Source organism: Siphateles boraxobius, unplaced genomic scaffold, assembly GCF_051911475.1.
Source record: "Siphateles boraxobius isolate OS27281-9 unplaced genomic scaffold, OSU_SipBor_1 55, whole genome shotgun sequence".
NCBI classification, from domain to species: domain Eukaryota; kingdom Metazoa; phylum Chordata; class Actinopteri; order Cypriniformes; family Leuciscidae; genus Siphateles; species Siphateles boraxobius.
The window spans coordinates 9,765,232-9,784,967 of record NW_027509181.1 but is presented as its reverse complement, the minus strand read 5'-3'; the positions used below and the strand labels follow the sequence as shown (position 1 = coordinate 9,784,967).

The window sequence follows — 19,736 nt, the reverse complement described above, 5'->3', positions numbered from 1 at the left end:
TACTTGAGTGTCCTGTCTGAGCAAGCACAAGGACAGAATCTCTTGCTTTGTGAGATTTTCAGCAAATCAGCGAAGACCTTTGCTCAACTTTTAGTACGGTCTCTGCTGATGACAGTGACAGCTTTGGGTATTTCCGCAGCCAAACACTGTGTCCAGAAGAGCTTTCACAGACCGATATTGATGCGGAGAGACTCCACCAATCTGGATCGCTTTGTCCTTCGCCAGACTCAAATCGCACTGCATCCCAAATCTCGAAATGTAACCTGGAAATGGCGCCTTAACTCCACTTTTGAGCAAAGACTGTTGTTATTATTCTGCCATACGTGCTCTTGAGCCGAGGACTATACTGCATATTGGAAGCCAAATATTGCAAGTTAATTTTTGCAATATTGCTGGTCGCTTTGAGAATTGTACATTTAACTGTTTCACAGTATTTGATTTGGTCAAACCACAAGGAGGCCACGATGCGTGAGCTACTTCCTATCCCGGTAAAGGAGAGGAAGGAGAGGGAGCGAATAAACAGCATTCCTGCCCCAATTCCTGCTCCAACATTCCCTATCACATACTCTATCCAAACCTCTAAGAAGTTTCCCTTTTTCCACTTCAAAAAATGCAGATACGAGGCGGAGAATGCCTTCTTCTCCAACCTGAAGCTGGTGGACTTCAACATCATCGACACCTTGGGAGTTGGAGGATTTGGAAGAGTTGAGCTGGTAGGATGGTCCACCTTATATATGTGTGCATTTTATGTTTGATTTTTTCATGTAAATAAAAAAGAATTTAAAAAATCATCAGCCTTTATAATAAAGCACTACAAGGTGACCGCAGCAAGAAAACAGTGAATGCATATGGTTTAGTTGCTTTATGGTATTCTGCTTATGGTATGCAACACCCCAAAAACAAAAACAAAAATGATGTTAACTGATAATACAAATACATTTTATTAATCTACATTGCAGGAAATATGAGCAGCTCTTGAACGATCTAGGGTGCTTAAGGACAGATCAGGTCTGGGAATGCTCTAACTCTATTCAGGGTAACTTTCCACAACAGAGCTAATAGTGTAGACATGTGAATTACAGTCTGCCACACAAAGTTCAAGAATACTCGTTTATTAGATAGATAGATAGATAGATAGATAGATAGATAGATAGATAGATAGATAGATAGATAGATAGTATGGATAGATAGATATGTGACGTTTTCTGCATGACCATTTATGTTAGGGGGAAGAAAATGACGGAAACTTCGACATAGAGAGGACGGAAAAAATCCGCATTGCGGATCAGACTCTGTTGTAAAGGAAAGCCTAGTGGTCCTGGAAGAGGATTCCCCTTTCCACTCGACTATTTCTGGCAATGCGGCAACATAGTAAAAACAAGTGGCCTTTCGCCAGGGAGTTATATATGCGTGTAGTGCTATCCGTTTGCTAGATAGCTACAGGATCGAATGAACATGCAAATGCCTTCATGAAGACGCAATGTTAAGAATTCCTTCTCTCAGTCTGTCTATTTCAAAGACCCTTTACACAATAACAGACCATGATTCAAGTGCTATATTAACACTACCACTTGTTTTTATGGTTTGTTTCCATAGGCCATTTGCTTATTAGCACCTTTTCTGTGCTATTTTTTTTTTGTGTGCCTTTGGTGTCCACAGGTACAGCTCAAGAGTGAAGAGACCAAAACATTTGCAATGAAGATTCTGAAAAAGCGTCACATCGTGGACACACGGCAACAGGAGCACATCCGCTCTGAGAAACAGATCATGCAGGAGGCTCATTCAGACTTCATTGTAAGGTAGGTGCTAAAACCCACCTGGGAGCATCATTGGAGGTCATATCCTAAAAATATCAAGGCAAAAATTGATCGACAAAATTCTGTGCTTGTGTTCCCTCAGGTTGTATAGAACTTTCAAAGACAGCAAATATCTGTACATGTTGATGGAAGCCTGTCTAGGGGGAGAGCTTTGGACCATTCTTAGAGACAGGTAGCCAAATTGTGAAGGTGGCGGGTGCTAATCACTCTAAATAATAGAAACCCAGTAAAACATCAGTTTTTTTTTTTCTCTATTCATAGAGGATCATTTGAAGACTCAACTACACGGTTTTATACAGCCTGTGTGGTCGAAGCATTTGCTTACCTGCATTCCAAGGGAATAATCTACCGAGATTTAAAGCCAGAAAATCTCATTCTGGATCATAGAGGATATGCTAAGCTTGTGAGTATACATTTCAAGATCATTTTTAATGAGATGACACATTGCGAGGCTGGTGAATTTTAAAGACTGCTCTTAGTGTCAGGTGGTATCAGGGGGAGGGACTTCTCTTTCTAGAGAGCATCTGATTGGACAATGATTTGATTTGTATACGCTGAGTGCTAGAAGTCATCAATAATTTTGGTCCATTTACCCAAAATGAGAAATACTTTTAATTGTGCATATCTTTTTCTTATCAACTTTTTAGTACACAAGGAAATTCAAAGCTACAAAAGTTAAATATGGACAAATCCAACTGTTGTGTTTAAAACAGTTGAGTTTGCTTATATTTGATCCAAAAATGAGTTGAAACAACCCAGCATTTTTTTTTTTGAGTTTAACAGACATGAACTAAAAGCTGTAATTTTTATGTCCATTCGTCTCCTGTAGGTGGACTTTGGCTTTGCTAAAAAGATTGGATTTGGGAAAAAAACATGGACTTTCTGTGGAACGCCGGAGTATGTAGCCCCAGAGATCATTCTTAATAAAGGCCACGACATCTCAGCAGATTACTGGTCATTGGGAATTCTTATGTATGAACTCTTGACTGGAAGGTAAATCATGTCTCCTATTACTGTGTTTGAAAACTTGTTTTAATCAAGTTAAGCTGAAATGTTTTCCATTTGTGTGTTTAAGTTTACTTATTCTAATTTTGTAAAATCCGATGTGTATTTGTTGTTCAGCCCACCATTCTCAGGACCAGATCCAATGAAGACCTATAATATAATTTTAAGAGGAATCGACATGATAGAATTTCCAAAGAAGATCACCAAAAATGCAGGCAATCTAATTAAAAAACTATGCAGGTGGGTACATTTGAAAACCCCTTAGGTTCAATCTGTGCTGATTTATTGACAGTTATTGACACATTAATACTCTATTTCTGTTGAGATTTAAATTAACTTTAAATGTTCTGCTTTTCCAAAGCTGTTAACCTCTATATCACACATGTATACCTCACGGTTAAAACAAATCCTTAGTTTGAAATATAGTGTATCTGGGTTTGGCAAAGAAATTTTGCGACAAAAATTAGGTCCATGAATTAATCTCTTTTTTTCCTCCAAATATTTTTTCCCCCAGGGACAATCCGTCTGAGAGGCTAGGAAACTTGAAAAATGGAGTCAAAGATATCCAAAAACACAAGTGAGTGTCCCTATTATTTGGGAATTTGAAAATTGTGGTTTTCAGGTCTAGAAAAGTTCTGAAACTTTTATAAAATCATGCAGGATCTTTATTCTATTTGTTCCATCATAGATGGTTCGAAGGCTTTAACTGGGAAGGCCTGCGCAAAGGAACTCTCGTACCTCCAATTATTCCTGACGTGAGTATTCCACATCCACATATCCAGAGGGTTGAGCAATATCCAAACAAAAAGCTTTTTAATTCATAAGTGTACATTTGAATTTAAATGATAGGAAGAGGAATTAAGAGAACTACAATTTAAAAAAAAAATCAACACTCAAACAAAACCTTTGTGAAACATAATTACGTTGTTAATTTTGGTATAGTAAATACTGTGAGAAGAATTAACGCAGCCTTTAAAACAGATTTTACAAACAGCTAAAAATCTTCCTGATTTGCTTTAGTTGATTGTAGGGCTTCACAATTTGGCCAAAAATATACTGTAATAATGATACTACTACTACTACTACTACTAATAATAATAATAATAATAATTATTATTATTATTATTATAATTATAATTATTATTATTATTATTATTATTATTTAATTATTAATACAAATTAATAATAATACTACTATTGTAATATTTCACTGTGAAAAATATTTGAGTATAAATAATATATAATATAATAATAATTTTATTGTGTAGTGCAACTGTAAAATTACTACAAAAATTGATTCATTGATATATATATATAATTGAAATACTTTTATATCAGTTGATATTTCACACACTGAATAACGTATAAACAATGCAGGCACACATTATTAATTAAGCTTGTTTATAGCTGTGTTTATGACATTCCCATTACTGCTCTATATTTGTGCGTCTAACATCCCATTTCCTCCACTCACGTTCCTATTAGGTTGCAAGCCCGACTGACACCAGTAACTTTGATAGCTTTCCTGAGGACAACGAGGACCCTCCCCCAGATGACAATTCCGGCTGGGACACTGATTTCTAAAACTGAAACTCGTAACATGCCCCGGGCCGGAGCGTCCCTTGCGATTCGTCAGCCTGAGGGTGCGATCGAAGAGGAGATTGGAAGACGCCTGGCCCAGCTCTGTGACACCAAGTTGCCTTCGCCCATGCTTCTGTCCTGCGGTGCCACTGGGGCGTCCCAGCTCCCCGCCGCACCCATGACTCACATAACTGTCCTAATCATAAAGACTGGAGTTCATATTTGGCCTTAGATATGGACTCAGACTGGCACCGATGTTTCATAAATGAGCCCTTCATATATATATATATATATATATATATATATGTATTATTTTTTCTTTTTTCTGTGCTATTTTATGTTTGACCGATTGCACACGCAGCATTTGCAGTTTTGTGTCTTCAAAATAGAATCATAAAGTCTTCAAAATAGAATCATAAGTAGAGACAGGACTATGATCTGGGCTGAGTATTGATATTGTTTGTAAGATGCATTTCAATCAGGATTTTAGTTTGCATTTACTTTTAATTGTATGACATAGTTGTGTGTAAAATACATTTGGAACTGAAGCACACCAATGTCACACAAACTTAAAAAAGGTTCTGTAGTGGATACAGATTGATTTTTAGATATGATTAAATTAATTTCCATGTTGTCCTTTTTATGTATACTCCTTTAAAAGGGATAATCCATCCAAAAATAAAACTTCTTTACTTTCTTCTGTTGAACACAGAAGCTGATATTTTGAAGAATGTTAGCAACAACGGTTCAATGTTTCGATTTCCATTGACTTCCATTATATGGACAAAAAATACAATGGAAGTCATTGGGAACCGACACTGTTTGGTTGCCAACATTCTTCAAAATATATTCTTTGTGTTCCAAAGAGAAAAAGAATGTCGTACTGGTTTGGAACGACATGAGGGTGAGTAAATGATGAGAGAATTTTTGGGTGAACTATCTATTAAATCTTTAATCAGAATCTTCTAATAAAAGGTTTCTGGACTGGATATTCTGTATTTGTAGTCAACTTTAAAATACTGTTTCATCATTAATGAATAACTACGAAACAAGTGAGTAACACAATATTAACAGTCTAGTAACTGTTATAAACTAACAAGAAACTCTGATTAACGAATTAGTAAATAATAGCGCTCAGTTGAATATTCTTCACTATAGTTAACTATAGCAAATCAATAACTAAAAAAAAATGCATACCTCACACAGAGGTTTGAACTAAATACAGGTTCATAATTAATTTGAACAATAATGTATAATTAATTCTAAAGTGTAGATCATGGTAACCTACTAGTAATGACTATAAGAAAGAATTAATATACAAAAACCTCAAAAGCTTACAATGACTTTAGTCAATTACTACGAAGTTATCATGGTTTTCACTTTAGAATATTGTTACAAATAGTTGGCAATTCATTCTGAAGGATTTGGTTATACTGGAGTCATTACTAGTGGGTTACCATAATCCTCACTTTAGAATTAATAATGCATTATTCACATATTAACCTGTGTGCGTAGTTCTTAGAAATCCTCTGGGAAAATAGTTAATAGAAAAAATAGTTGGCTAATAGTGAATTACCTCAACCGAACACTATTAATTAAATCGTTAATCACAAGTTTTAGTTAGTTAGTTACTAGCATGTTAATATTGTGTTATTTATTTGTTCCTGTGTATTAAAGAATTCGATTTTTTTAAGACAACGGGAATCTACGGAAATATTGAATCAGACTCAATGCAGTTTGTGCACCACTAGAGGGCAGGATTTTTACTAAAATACACACTGTACGTCTCTAGTGGAACGGCTGTCAAGTCACAGTTTCCCCAGATAAAAAGGGGCAAGATCGGGATTGTTTATGAAGGTAAATAATCAGCTCTAAAATTGATACCAGACCTACTTTTCTTCCATCATTTTAACCAATCATATTCATAACTCTCCCTGACTCATTTAAACAATGATGAGAAGACTGCCTGTGGTCTAAAATAGCTTGAACACAAAGTGCTGTGCTGGAAAACCAATTATGTAATCTTATTTATTGTAGAACCAGGAGTAAATATTTATGTATATATAATATAATATACAGTGGTAATATTTTTGTGATATTTGTAGAGATTTATTGTCAGAGTAAAGCAATTCCTTTTGCTAAGGTTTTTTCTTCTTCTTCTTTTTTTGTTTGTAACCTATTTTAGTTGTTTTCTATTGTCTTTACTTTTCAAAATGAATATTATGTGCTCACCATATATATTTTGGCATTATTGAAAGTGCCTTAACACAGTGGCATTCAGACTCACCCTGCTTGTTTTGATGCTGCACGGCTAGGTCAGACACCCAAATGTTCTTTTTAATCAGTTGTGGCTTTTTTTTTTAAGGTACCAAGATTTATATGCCTTTTTCTTACAATAAAATCATCTTTCAAAGTAATATGTCTGCAAAAAGCTGCTGTTTTCATTGTATGTTGTGTTCAGAAGTTCAGGATGTCCTACAAACAAGATTTAGCTTGAGGTGTTAGTATTATGAAGAGTCTGACTCATATCAGCTGGTGATAATGCTCTGTAAACATCTGCCCTCCCCTCTTCTCAACAGATAACACACAAGCATGGTAATGTTTCATTGCCAGCACTGTGGCCCATAGACATCAAAAGATGTTAACCCAGGGGGTAGAAAATACATCTCTGACCTCCAGCAGCTAAAGCCATCAGTCAATGGCATATCTGGGTCATTTCTACAGTTTGGTGGATTTTGGACAGAGCAGGTTTTTTGAAAAAAATCTTTAAAATTTGTTTTTAGTTTTATCGGAGAGAGAAAATTGATGTGTTTAGTTTTATCGGAGAGAGAAAAAGTCTATCATCAAGCTCATGCTAGTATAACAAATCTGACCGACTATTAGAAAAAAATCACATTCGATGACATTTGTCAACCATGTTACATGACATATTTGCAATGCAATGTGCAACAAGGTGGACCGGGGTAGACTTTTACGCTTATAAAATCCATTACTAGAAAAGAACAACATAGCAGATTCGGGAAGAATTTGAATGTATATATTAAAAAAAAAAATTCATATCCAGTTCAAATTGACACAACAGGGTGGACGTTGTTTTACGCTATTAGATAAGTCACTTAAAAATGAGTTTATGTCTAATTCTTACTTTGTTCTTAAAGAGTTGCTTTCCCTCAAAGGGAATGATGTCACTTCTAGCAAGTCATGTGATTTAGGGCATACACTTAAGATTTTTAAGAGCAATTGGCAAGTGGACTGAAGTTTGAAGGACAAGAGCTCATTTAATGGTTTTACACAAAATATGTATCACAATAAATTGTATTTAATGTAAAAGAGAATAAGTTAGTGTACTAATACTTAAACCTACTGATTAAGAACAAAAATATGTACCTTTTATTTCAAAGTGAAGCTGAGAAAACATGATTGGGGGCATGGGTAATTGCGTGTCAAGTGCTTCAAAAAGTGATTATTTTTATTATTATTTTTTATTATTGAGTACTAATACATTTGTGTTAATTGGGGTACATCCATGTATGGGAACCCACATGGCATTAAAGTTGATTAACATTTTATGTAAAATATGCAGTATTGTTTCATGGAATGGCCCATCTAGAAATTACCAATCTATTACTAATTGGTGATTTTGACCTATATATAAAACATTTTAATATTTATAGGTCGGTGCACAATATAGCTATAAATAGCATGGTCTCAAAAAGGTCCTGAAAGCATTAAATGGATATAACATTGGGTTATGGTCATTTAAAGAATAACTGGGAGAGATTTTTCTCAGTGTGAAGACATGTTTGACTATTTATTTATGTTTCAAAACATATTACAATGTTTGGGGCATTTACTTACAGTAAACTCTTCACCCAGCTTCAAACATGAAGTCCAACAAAGCATCAACAAAGGAACAAGTTTGTTTTGGAGAGTCATCAGAGGACATGCATCAACCCCCCGCTCAGACTGTCACACCAAAGGAGGACAGGAAAGGATAGCAACCTACAAAAGTAAACGACGTACCTTCGCATTCCATCTGCAGAACGAAGAACACACATTACCACAAGAGGGAAAGTCGGACTCCCGCGCGATCATTTGAGAATTTGACATCACACAATGCAACAAAGTGATCTAATTAAAACTTTCAAGGACAAGTGTTTTATATGTGACGGGAGTAGTAGGCTACTATGTATTGTGTTACTCTTAAATCGTAGATAAAATAGTGATGTCGATACGTGAACGCTTCGTTTGAGTCGGACCTTTTTCCATTCGATTAGTGTATGGAGTAAATAGTCTGTTTTGAACATGTACGATTCGTAGGCAATCATCCGATATTGAGTGAATAGATGGGTGATGATAACAGCAGAAATTTTACAAATAAAACATCTACTGAAAACATAACCATGCCCATTTTATTAATGCGCTATAGATAGATGTTTTATTTAAACATTGGCTACATAAACATCAGGAGATGTAAATGGACTTGATTGGAAATTATATAAATGTACAGCATGTTATGTTTCTTAACGTTTTCATAACTGGAATCATCGATGCACCAAAATGAACTGGAGCAGAGTAAAAAACTTATTAGCCTAATAAAACGAGAGCTAATCAAAAAGCTTAATGAACCACATGCAAAACATAGCATTCGAGCATGTCAGAGCATGCATGCCACTGCAAGTGATGAAGTAGCTAATTATGTCACTTCGTAAAATAATTAATTCTGTGTTTTGAACTGGTTCTTTGAAAAGACCTATTCAAAAGAACCGAATTACTATTCAAAGCCATTGGAATGAATTGAAAAAGGCATGCATTTTATATTGATGTGCCAAGAATGGTTGCTATAGTTAGCAACCTGCAGTTAGGCTATAACCATATAGCTATTGGCAGATTTATTTTCATTCATTCAATCATTCATTCATTCTGTATTGAACTGATGTCATATATATATATATATATATATATATATATATATATATATATATATATATATATATATATATATATATATATATATATATATATATATTTGCTGTAGCCTATAATAATAGCTACTCAGGGTCACTCAGGAGCTCTGACCTGATTGAGATGTCATCAGGAATTTTAAAACAGGATTACCTGGCCTTCCACTAAATGAATTTGCTAAGTAGGCTACATTGCCCACAAAAAGCCGCTAAAAGCCGAGCAAATGGACTGTTTGGGAAAATAGCATCGCTGTGGAAGTCTGATTAAGACACGGCTTCAGTCCTGTTTGATCTAAGCTCATCAAAGGGTCCTTTACACAGGCTTCATTTTACACCACTGTAGGCTTTGGATGTACAATTAAAACAAAGCCAATAGACAAAGGGATGGGGATGAACCCTGCCAATTCACGTTTAATGAAGTGTATTGAGCGTTTGTCCTGTGGTCGTCTATTAGAAGTGACCCGGCCCTGTCAACAACATCAAAGACATTGATTTGGGAGTTATCCCGGAGAATTGGGCAGACAGACACTTTGAACATGTTAAATCGTTTGCGCAGTTTATGCCCACCAAAACGCCAGTTTTTACAATGCTATATATTATTATTGGTGGTTATCATTTAGGAACAATTTATCCATGCTGCAACAGATTTAAGTTTAGACAGCGAATATCTGAACTGTTTCAAATCTACAGGAGTCACCACACCTATAACCTAGCCTACTCAATTTTAATAAAGATTCACATGGGGAGCTCAGTTAATTTGGATGATATTTAATATTTTAAAAAAGCGAGACTAATCAGGTAATTGTTTTCGTCAGTTCTAAAAATGTAAGCTCAAATATTTATAATATAGATCAATAGATGAACCACGTCACCTAAGAGCGTCGCATTCTTATCTCAGATTGCTAATCACTCACTATTTGTTTAAAAGCACAGACTGAACGATAATTAATTCGGTAAACTTCTCACTTCTTCTTATTTGCATATTCACTTTGATCTCGTGCACTTGTTTAATCAAACGCATTTCAAAGAGCACTCCATCGCGGAATGACTCAAGATCTGCTATATCTGTCAACCTACTGCATTTCTAACATGGAATAAACTCACTGTGAAAAACTATGAAACTATGGGAAAATAAACTCAGGCGATAGATGTCCAGTGTCAAGTATCCTGCTTTCTGAATAATGAAACAATCAGACTGCATGTAGCCTAATATTGTAATAAAACACACACACACACACACACACACACACACACACACACACACACACACACACACACACACACACACACATATATATATATATATGTGTATAATTATTATTTTTACAATTATTATTAAAACGATTTTCTAGTTCTAAAATTCCAAATATGTGGTAAATGTAGGCCTATATTGATTTAAGCCGATCGTCAGTCCAGTCAATTTGTCTCGGTTCCCTTTATTAGCAGTTAAATTCAAAGTGTTTGAACCTTGTGCAGACTACTTTGACTTTTGCGTCACTTTGATTTTAAATAAAAGCAGGTAAAGTTTTGTAAATGGGTAAATGTGCATCTTCAGTAGGCTATTGCATAATATGGCCCTATAATACAATATAACAATCTTTTTAGCTAGTAATTTTTGACTTCATGTTTCTTTCAGCAAATGACTGACTTCCTCATTAATGTGAATTAAATAAGCAGTATTACTGAAGTGGCTGTTTGATGGCATCTCGTGAAGACGTGCGTACAACTGATAGACAGACAGCTCATGACACAACTCTTTGAAATTTCATCCAGCTCTTTGTTACTCTCAGCGAGGGGCGGGAGCGCAAACAACCCCGCGCGCGTATAAATGAAGCGTCTCGCGCTCATGACGAACCACAGAAGTTCTCTGCTCACCTCGGGAATACATCCTCCATCCAAGGAATAGCAGACCTGACAATGCTGAACACTGCCATGTTCTCAACCGCTTGCCTCATTGTTGTGGGCTTCATCAAAGTGGCATCCGCTGGTTCTGTGGTGCTCAACTCGAACGCTATAAAGGTCGGTTCAGGTGTGGCGAGTCCCAGTCACCCGGTCAGCCCTAGTCCGGATGAGTCACCTGCGGACAGCGGCAGTCTGAACTTCGCCGTCGATACACCGCAGGTAAGAATATAAACGAGCACATGTTATGTTCAGACAGCTGTTTTTAACCTCGTAGTCGTTAGACTAAAAGTGTATTTGTAAACTCCAGCAGCCTTTAATCTGCGAGAGTGACGAGGAATGCGGTGGCGAGGAGTTCTGCTTCCTGTCTCGCGGTGTTTGTCTCCAGTGTAAGAAGCGCAGGAAGCGCTGCATCCGGGATGCGATGTGCTGCCCTGGCAACCACTGCAGCAATGGTAAGATCAAACTTATGAAAAAACACTTTACCGTTATATAGGCTTAACAGTTAACAAGCAATTTTGGCTAACTGTGAACCTCTTTCTATTAGGAGTTTGTCTTCCAAATGATCCTGACATGATTCAGCAGATTGGAATGGAAGAGTTTGTGTCCATCTCCAATGAGAACTCTACTTTTGTGGAGCCACCAAAAGTTCCAAGTCAAGGTTCACCACAAAACCAAATGCTAAAAGGTAAATAATGCTTTACATAACTAATAGACTTTATTAACCACCATGCTATGTTGACTTTATTGGCTATGTTTGGGTGTCTATGTGTAGAATAGCTTCAGGTCATTTTCAGATAATGTTCCTTTGAAATAATTGCTACTCAGTAGGCAGATATTTAAACCCTCTGGTGTATCACTAAGTAGGCATGAACTTTTCAGGAATGTGAGTAGTATTAATTAGGGTTTAAAGTTTCCAGTTCCCTTTCAAGGGAACTTCGAGCTGCGTCAAACGCTGCGGGAGCGACGCAGCGTCTCGTTCCCTATCAGGGAACTAGGGTTACATACGTAACCGAGACGATTTTTTGGGAACTTTCCAGGATTTTTTTGGAAACTTTCTTTTAGAACCCTAATTAAATGTGACATGTAGATTAGACATGTAGAACTTTTGGAGGATGTTGAAATGTGTTTATAATCCAGAGATTTAAGACTGAGACATGCTTATAAAGTAAGACTTAGTTTAACACGTTAAGTTAATGATCAGCAACGTCATGCTCATCAACCTGATCCTCAATGTGACATTTCTTTGATGCCCCAAAAAGAACATGTCAGTTGTGCATTATATTCATGGATGTTATTTTGTTAAAGGACTGGAGGGAGAAACCTGTCTGAGATCATCAGATTGTGCTGAGGGACTTTGCTGTGCTCGTCACTTTTGGTCCAAAATCTGCAAGCCCGTCGTGAGAGAAGGCCAGGTCTGCACCAAGCACAAGAGGAAAGGCACCCATGGCTTAGAAATATTCCAGCGTTGCGATTGTGGGGATGGTCTGTCCTGCAAAACGCAAAGAGGAGACGGTAGCAAGTCATCACGGAGTCTGCACACTTGCCAGAGACACTGAATGAACATTTAAGGAATTTTCTTTCACAAGCTCAAAAACAGACTTGAGGGACGAGCGATTGAGGGAAACAGGACTTGGAATGGGACACTCTGTTTTTCAACTGGTTTCCTCCATTTTCTTGTGTCAACATTGCAGAGTAGATATAATTGTTTCTCAACGGAACTTAAATATTGCAGTAAATTACTGTATTATACTGTAAATAATATAAGGCAGTTGGCACTTAATTCAGATGTTTTTGTCAACCCTGTTTTGAAAGAAGGTTTTCAGTGTTTTACTAGTCTATCTTATTTGTGTATATCTGGTTTTTACAGTCATATAGAGCTGATTTAAATGTCTATTTTATTCTAAATAAAGATTGTAAAGATGATATTCAGTTTACTGTTTTAAGTCATGCTTGCATTACGAGGATTAAGAGAGAGTTTCTCGAGCTGCATGTAAAGAATACACAGAATGTTAAGTTATAGGTGCGGTCAGAGCTGAGGAGCTTTTATGTATTCCCCTCTATAACACTAATTAAGGTATTTAGGTGTGTCTATATTTAATAAGCCATAAGAAACATTTCCACCAGTGGAAAAAAGACAGTCGCATTTAATTGCATCAGGGAGGCTATTTTTAGTTTGTATTACTTTGAAGTCATTTTGTGCTACACATGTTGAAACAAAGTGACCAAAGAAGAAAACAAGATCAAAATGATCAGCAGATGATCTATTATTTGAATAAAACACTTTTTTTAAGCGTATAATATAAACAGATAAACAGAGCGATGTTACAAACAATAAAGAAACAAATCGCAGTAATGTAAACGAACCCTTGAAACGGAGATTAAAAGAAGATTAAAAGTCACCCATGTCTGATTGATCCGATGCTTTCAAAAGCATTTATATAGACAGGTCACACATTACAAACAAGCATCTGTTTGAGGTCTGCTTGTGAATTCTGTCTGTCTCTCTCTCTCTCTCTCTCTTTGAAGGTGAGAGGCTTTAATATGGTCTAGCACGTGGAGACTGACTATAGTCACCTTCTCTTTAAAGTTCAAGGATGCTCACTGATAGTGGCAGCGTTTAATGGCCCTGTCTGCTCATAGCGAGAGCATGGGATGGGATGCAGTGTTACATTTCAGTGAATCATTATAGGACATATATCAGACTTAAAGGTATTGATTGGTTTTGTACACCATTAAATGATTATTAACCTCCTTAATGTTTTAATATTGGCCGTTTTAAAGTCCCCGTCAATAATTGTATCTCTTAAAACTCATCTTTGATCACCAAAATGACATATTAAAAAAAAAAATATATATATATTGAAAAAAAAATTATTCATGCCTTAAAATAGCTTAAATACTAGCTGACGTTGATGAAGGTAGTTTGTGACGTCAGAAATACCAGCGATTTTAAACCGAGAATGTCTTTGGTTCTCTGCAGTTTTAAGGAAAAAATACCCAGCAATGTGTTGACTTATGCATTTGTTTTTGTCTTAAAGCATATTAAAAACACCACACAGACATATAAACAAGCTTGATTTTCACCACAGGGGGACTTTAACAGGATAGCATATTCAAACAGAATACAATGCTGCAAAAGAGCAAATACCCTTCTTCTCAAAACACGCCCTCATTCAGAAAAGTTGGTTTTGCGGGTTCTTCTTCCTTTTGCATTTCTCCCAGCTGTAATTGGAAACTTTAAATCTTTTACCTGGAGCTGTCAAGATAGACAAAGCAGTGGGGTAAGCATTTCAAAGCACAGGATATACAGTTTGCAATTGTCCCTTTCCCATGTGCCTTTGCTGGCATCGGAGAGACTTTCTCCCATGCTTTTGTCAATACCGTCAACAGCTTAAAGACCACAAACATCTGTGGATGGAATCCCAAGCTGCACAATGGTGCAAAAGAAACCCAAACCTCCGCAGTCTGCATACAGTAAAGCAGTTAAGTCAGGTCAAGGCCATTTGATATGCTTCACTAAGAGGATTCAAGAGTCCATAAAGGATGTTTCTAGTGTTCAGGCAGAAATAATCTGCAAACATGAGTGTGAAAAGGTGGATTTCCTTTTCTTTTTTCAAAGTAGGCACAATAAAGTAGCAATACTGGGGCTTCTGAGCATAGCAGTGTGAATGTTTGCGAACTACCCCTAAAGCCGGGTTCACTTTGAAGTTGAGATCAGTCAACACTTCACGGCACATACTATTTTTCAACAAATAGTTAAGTAACTGGGACTCACACGCAGAGTTACTTAAAAAGAACCCAAACACATTAACGTGAATTGAGCATTTACCCTGGAAAGTATGTGCCTGTTAGCCAAGTTAGTCCAGCTGTTTCAATGACATTTGGCAAGATGAATGGGACACGTCTGCATGTATCATAATATTTTATGATACGGTTTTTTTTCTGATCTATCTCTGTGTTTGATTGACTATTTAAATTAATTTAAGTTCAGAAACTGTGAAGAAATTAAATTAGCAAACAAGAAATAAAAGTGACCAGATACACATATATTTGAAATTGCCTTATTAAAATAACGCTTTCAAAAGAGGTTACGATTTCATTGGGGTTATATTTTAAGGCTCAGATCTCTTAATGTTAATTAGCCTTAAGCAGGTGGAAGTGAGATGAGAGGATACAATTACGGAAACATTTTGAACATTTTGTGTGGTAAAAGATGTTTTTCACAGCTCTATATTATAATGGCAGATACGCTGCATAAATGAATGACATTTGTGTGGTTGTCTTTAATTTAAAGGTTGTGTGTAATTACTAGTGTGATCTTACCCTACTAGTCACTGTTAGATGTTTTCATCAAAGGGGTTAAAATACTGATGTGGTGATTAAAACAGCAGGTCAATGAATATTATGAAAATAATTAAGCAGGATTACTTTTTCAATTGGTGGAAGGATGATTCGCACTCTGAGCTATTTCACTGGATTTTATTCAGTTGACTCACACAGTTAGCATTTGAGGAATTATATACCCAAGTCTAAACAATGTGCATAAATACAGAGATGTCTCGTCTGTGTCACACAGAGTAGAGGTTTGTGGGTCAGTGTTGGCTGTAGAATGGCTTGGAATGACCCTGTGCTGTTTTACTAGCTGACTGACTGCCATGCTTGCAAATTACAGACAGCGAGATCCGACTGTAATGATGGCAGGCGTCACAGATATGAGCTCTTTAAGATGCATGGTTTTCAGCAGACAGCAGCCTGACAGAGTCCAAACACAGAGTTAGAGAACGTAACGCCACTGTCTCTAAGGCTCTGTTTATCTCAAGTCAAAGGGCAAGAAACAATTAACAATGTCAACAACTAGGTGAATTGTATGATGTGGCATTAACAATTATTCTGAACGATTGCCCTTCATAACTTAAGTACGAGAGGTATCTCAAAATGACAAACACCAAATTTACAAACAAACCAGTTAAAATTGCTTACTTTTCAACTCTTTTGCTGTATAATGGAGTTAAAGGAATAGTTCACTTCGAAATGACAATTCTGTCATCATTAACTCGCCCTCAAGTTGTTTCAAACCTGTATGAATTTCTGTCTTCTGCTGAACACAAAATAAGATATTTTAAAGAATGTTGCTAACAAAACAGTTGATGTACCCCATCGACTTAAATAGTATCTTTTTTCCTATTATAGTCAATGGGGTCCACCAACTGTCTGGTTACCGACATTCTTCAAAATATATTCCGTTGTGTTCAGCAGAAGAAAGGAATTCATACAGGTTTGAAACAAATTGAGGGTGAGTAAATGATGCCAGAATTTTCATTTTAAAGTGAACTATTGGAAGTATCAACCTTGTCTTAAATATTTCTCCTAAAATGACCATTGCTGACATACATTAAGAGTATAGAGTTATAAAATGACTAATGGTATATCTCAGTTAACTTGGATTTGGAAGAATTTGCTGAGAAATGTTGGAACTCATATTGAGATCTCTGCCTAATCAAATCAGATCAGTTGTTGAGATCTTTTTTCACTCTAGATGAGAGGTTTTTGAAGTGTTTTAAATAAACCACAGCCACATATGCAAAAGTGATGCTTTGGTTTGGATGCTTGGCATACAATTAATGTAACACTTGGTTTAGTGAAATGTTGGTTTTCTATGAATAATTTTGACAAATTATCTGACTGTTTATATCATCATTAAACTAAAAGGGCATGTTGTGTCATGGAACATCTGAGAACGGTCTGAACGCGCGCTCTTGTTCCACACAGCTTTATGATGTGATTTATGGACATCTTGGTCACTAAGGCCTGTCGGAATAATTACATGATAAATATTTGGCATGTTTTGATGTCTCGTGGAAAAGTGATTTTCATACTTGTTGACAAATGACTGGCTCAGTGTTATGCCTTCAAACACTGGTGGAGAATACGATGTGAGAAAAAGGACAAACAGCCTCTCATCTTTTACTTAAGTAGCAGATTCTGGAATGGGTATATTAAGTGTTATGGCAAACATCACTTTTGCACCTGTCATGTTTTTTTTTTTGACATTGCATCTTCAGTAACAGTAACCTTCAAACTAATTAATAGACTGTTATTCTTCTCACAGTTTTTATTACTAATTTGGGCATGTTAATTTGTTACTACTCATTTAAAAGATAATTGATAACACTTTACAATAAGGTTCATTTGTTAACATTAGTTAACTACCTTAGTTAATATGAACTAAGATTATAACAATACTTCTACAGCATGTATTCATCTAAGTTAATATTAATTTCAACATTTAATAATGCATTATTAAAATCAAAAGTTGTATTTGTTAACATTAGTTAATTTACGGTCAACTAACATGAACAAACAATGAACAGCTGTATTTTTATGAACTAACATTAACAAAGATTAACTGTAACAAATGTATTGCTCATTGTTAGTTCACATTAGTTGAATGAGGCATTTATATAGCGCTTTCATATGAACTACTGTACACCCAGTTCAATAGTTCATACATCAATCGATATTGGAGATAGTTTCACAGTTACACACATACACACATCATGTTACATTGCTTATCAAAATAAGTTTTTTTCAACATTTCAAGTCAACTCATTTTTTTAAGTCAGTTTAATGTAATTTAAGTTGAATTGACTTAAACATCCAAGTTGATTGTACTTCAATATTTAATCTAGAAACTTTTTTTTCTTCTTTTTTTTTTTTACATTTTAAAACCTTTACCTAGAACCAAAAGAGGAATCATACACTTGGCTTTGTGTACTGGGGATAATTGGTGTAGTGTTATATCAACCTCTAAATGAAATAGCAAAGAATAGATTTGCAGTAGCATGCAAATGTGACACTGAACTAGATGCACTGCAATGCACTGTTAAGTCTCCTAGCACTGAGCTGATGATGTGGCTGCGTATTGTGTCATGTGGAGGGCAGAGGCAGCTTCTTTGCTGTCACTATAGTGCTGGGTGTCGTCATTGTTTAAGTGTCTGATTAGTCCAAAAGCTTCCACACCCACTCATAAAAAGTCTCTATTGAGTATCAATGCATTAGCAGAGGGGCAAAGGGAAAATGCTGGACTCTGCTGTGTACTAAAAGAATAGTTTTACAACCCTCCATTTCAAGCCTTCAGATTCAGAATTGTATTATTATTAATGAAAATATTTTGTTGATAATTACTGAAATTTGGATCTGTTGCACGCAAGGCACGAATCATATGATCCAGGACATTATTGGCAACTTTTTTATTTTTTATTTATGGAGCTTGACAGGTGTTTTGATTCTTCAGTACACAGATTTGGAACGGCATGAGCGTGTGCAGATGGTGACAGACTTCTCAGTTTAGTGTAAACCATCCCTTTAAGACAGCAACTAAATATAGCGGACTAAACATTTGAAGGTGTTCTGCGTCTGATGCCCTTCCATTTAAGGCTGGACCTGCGATTCCCTGAATCGCAAATGCTGGAGGCGTCTTCCTCTTTGAGATTTGCAGGTCACCCAGAGTTGAAGACAGATAACACTGCAAACCTCAACAGAGATCCACACAATCGCTTTGGAACAGAAAGGCATATCTCCTGTCTCCCTCTGAAAAGAGACAATGTCATTCCACAGGAGCGCTCAGACCGCTGATCTTCATCATTAAAGACAATTATGTCACATTCACTTCTCCTCTCTCTGCTCTGAAGGGAAGTAGCCAAAGCCAATTTAATGTTCCTCAATTGTCTCCTTTGTGCTGCGTACAGTTTACTGGGCTTAATAGGGCAGGCCGCTTCCCTTTGATATTACCTCTTCCTCCGCCAAACCCATAATGCCCCCATTTGTTCTACACAAAAGCGCAACTTAAACTACACAAAGAGGTGGTTACACAGAATCTCATTTGCCTAAGTGATTGCATCCACAAAAAAAGGCTCGAATCTTTGATCTCAGTGAGGTGCAAATTTGTTGGCTTTACTCGGACCGCAGGCCGTTGTGTGGCAGCGTGAGGCGCTGACCGAAACAATGGCGCCCCTAATTCGAGCTATTACCCGCACATTACTATCTGCATGTTTGCTCATTTGCACAAGGGGTTAGGAGAAAAGAATACGTGTCGATGGGGGGACAGATGCGGCGAGTCCGTCAAGTTTATCTGTGTCATCCGAGAGGACCAGCGGGGCAGGCTTAATTTGGAGGGGACACTTCAAAAAGAGCAGCTTTGGCCGCCGTCGAAAGGCAAACAACATTTAGCACCTCAGCGCCTAGTGCTAATGACAAACAAGCTGCTCGGATCCACATGAAAGAGGGGCATCCTCGGGTCTCCATCAATGACCTTTTCAAATACACTTCCTCCACACACAATAGATCACACCATCCATCTCCTCAGAGGAGCAACCGTGCTACCCAGGTCCATTCACCGGCCCTCACTCTAAATATGAATGAAGGGACGGGGGAAAAGTTTTTCTTCTTAACTACACTTGAAACAAAT

General features: G+C 36.7%; 2 protein-coding genes across 4 annotated transcripts in view; both read left to right on the top strand.

Annotated features, from left to right (window-relative positions):
- The window catches only part of prkg1b (protein kinase cGMP-dependent 1b), a 235,748-nt gene extending 228,928 nt beyond the window's left edge, over positions 1 to 6,820 (top strand). For both annotated transcript variants that reach the window (XM_077206124.1, XM_077206123.1), the window contains exons 10-18: positions 617 to 713; positions 1,660 to 1,799; positions 1,900 to 1,989; positions 2,079 to 2,220; positions 2,647 to 2,810; positions 2,940 to 3,062; positions 3,337 to 3,399; positions 3,511 to 3,577; positions 4,308 to 6,820. In XM_077206124.1, coding sequence (XP_077062239.1) covers positions 617 to 713; positions 1,660 to 1,799; positions 1,900 to 1,989; positions 2,079 to 2,220; positions 2,647 to 2,810; positions 2,940 to 3,062; positions 3,337 to 3,399; positions 3,511 to 3,577; positions 4,308 to 4,406 — 985 coding nt within the window. In that variant the 3' untranslated portion in view covers positions 4,407 to 6,820. The remainder of the gene's footprint in view (positions 1 to 616; positions 714 to 1,659; positions 1,800 to 1,899; positions 1,990 to 2,078; positions 2,221 to 2,646; positions 2,811 to 2,939; positions 3,063 to 3,336; positions 3,400 to 3,510; positions 3,578 to 4,307) is intronic.
- Positions 6,821 to 11,081: 4,261 nt separating this feature from the next.
- Positions 11,082 to 13,192, top strand: dkk1b (dickkopf WNT signaling pathway inhibitor 1b). 2 transcript variants are annotated; one of them, XM_077206148.1, is made up of 4 exons: positions 11,082 to 11,488; positions 11,580 to 11,721; positions 11,814 to 11,954; positions 12,575 to 13,192. In XM_077206148.1, the coding sequence occupies exons 1-4, from the start codon at positions 11,285 to 11,287 to the stop codon at positions 12,823 to 12,825; spliced, it is 738 nt and encodes a 245-aa protein (XP_077062263.1). In that variant the 5' UTR covers positions 11,082 to 11,284; the 3' UTR covers positions 12,826 to 13,192. The 2 variants fall into 2 exon arrangements, with proteins under 2 accessions (XP_077062263.1, XP_077062262.1); XM_077206147.1 differs by having other exon boundaries at positions 11,577 to 11,721.
- The last annotated feature ends 6,544 nt before the right edge of the window (positions 13,193 to 19,736 follow it).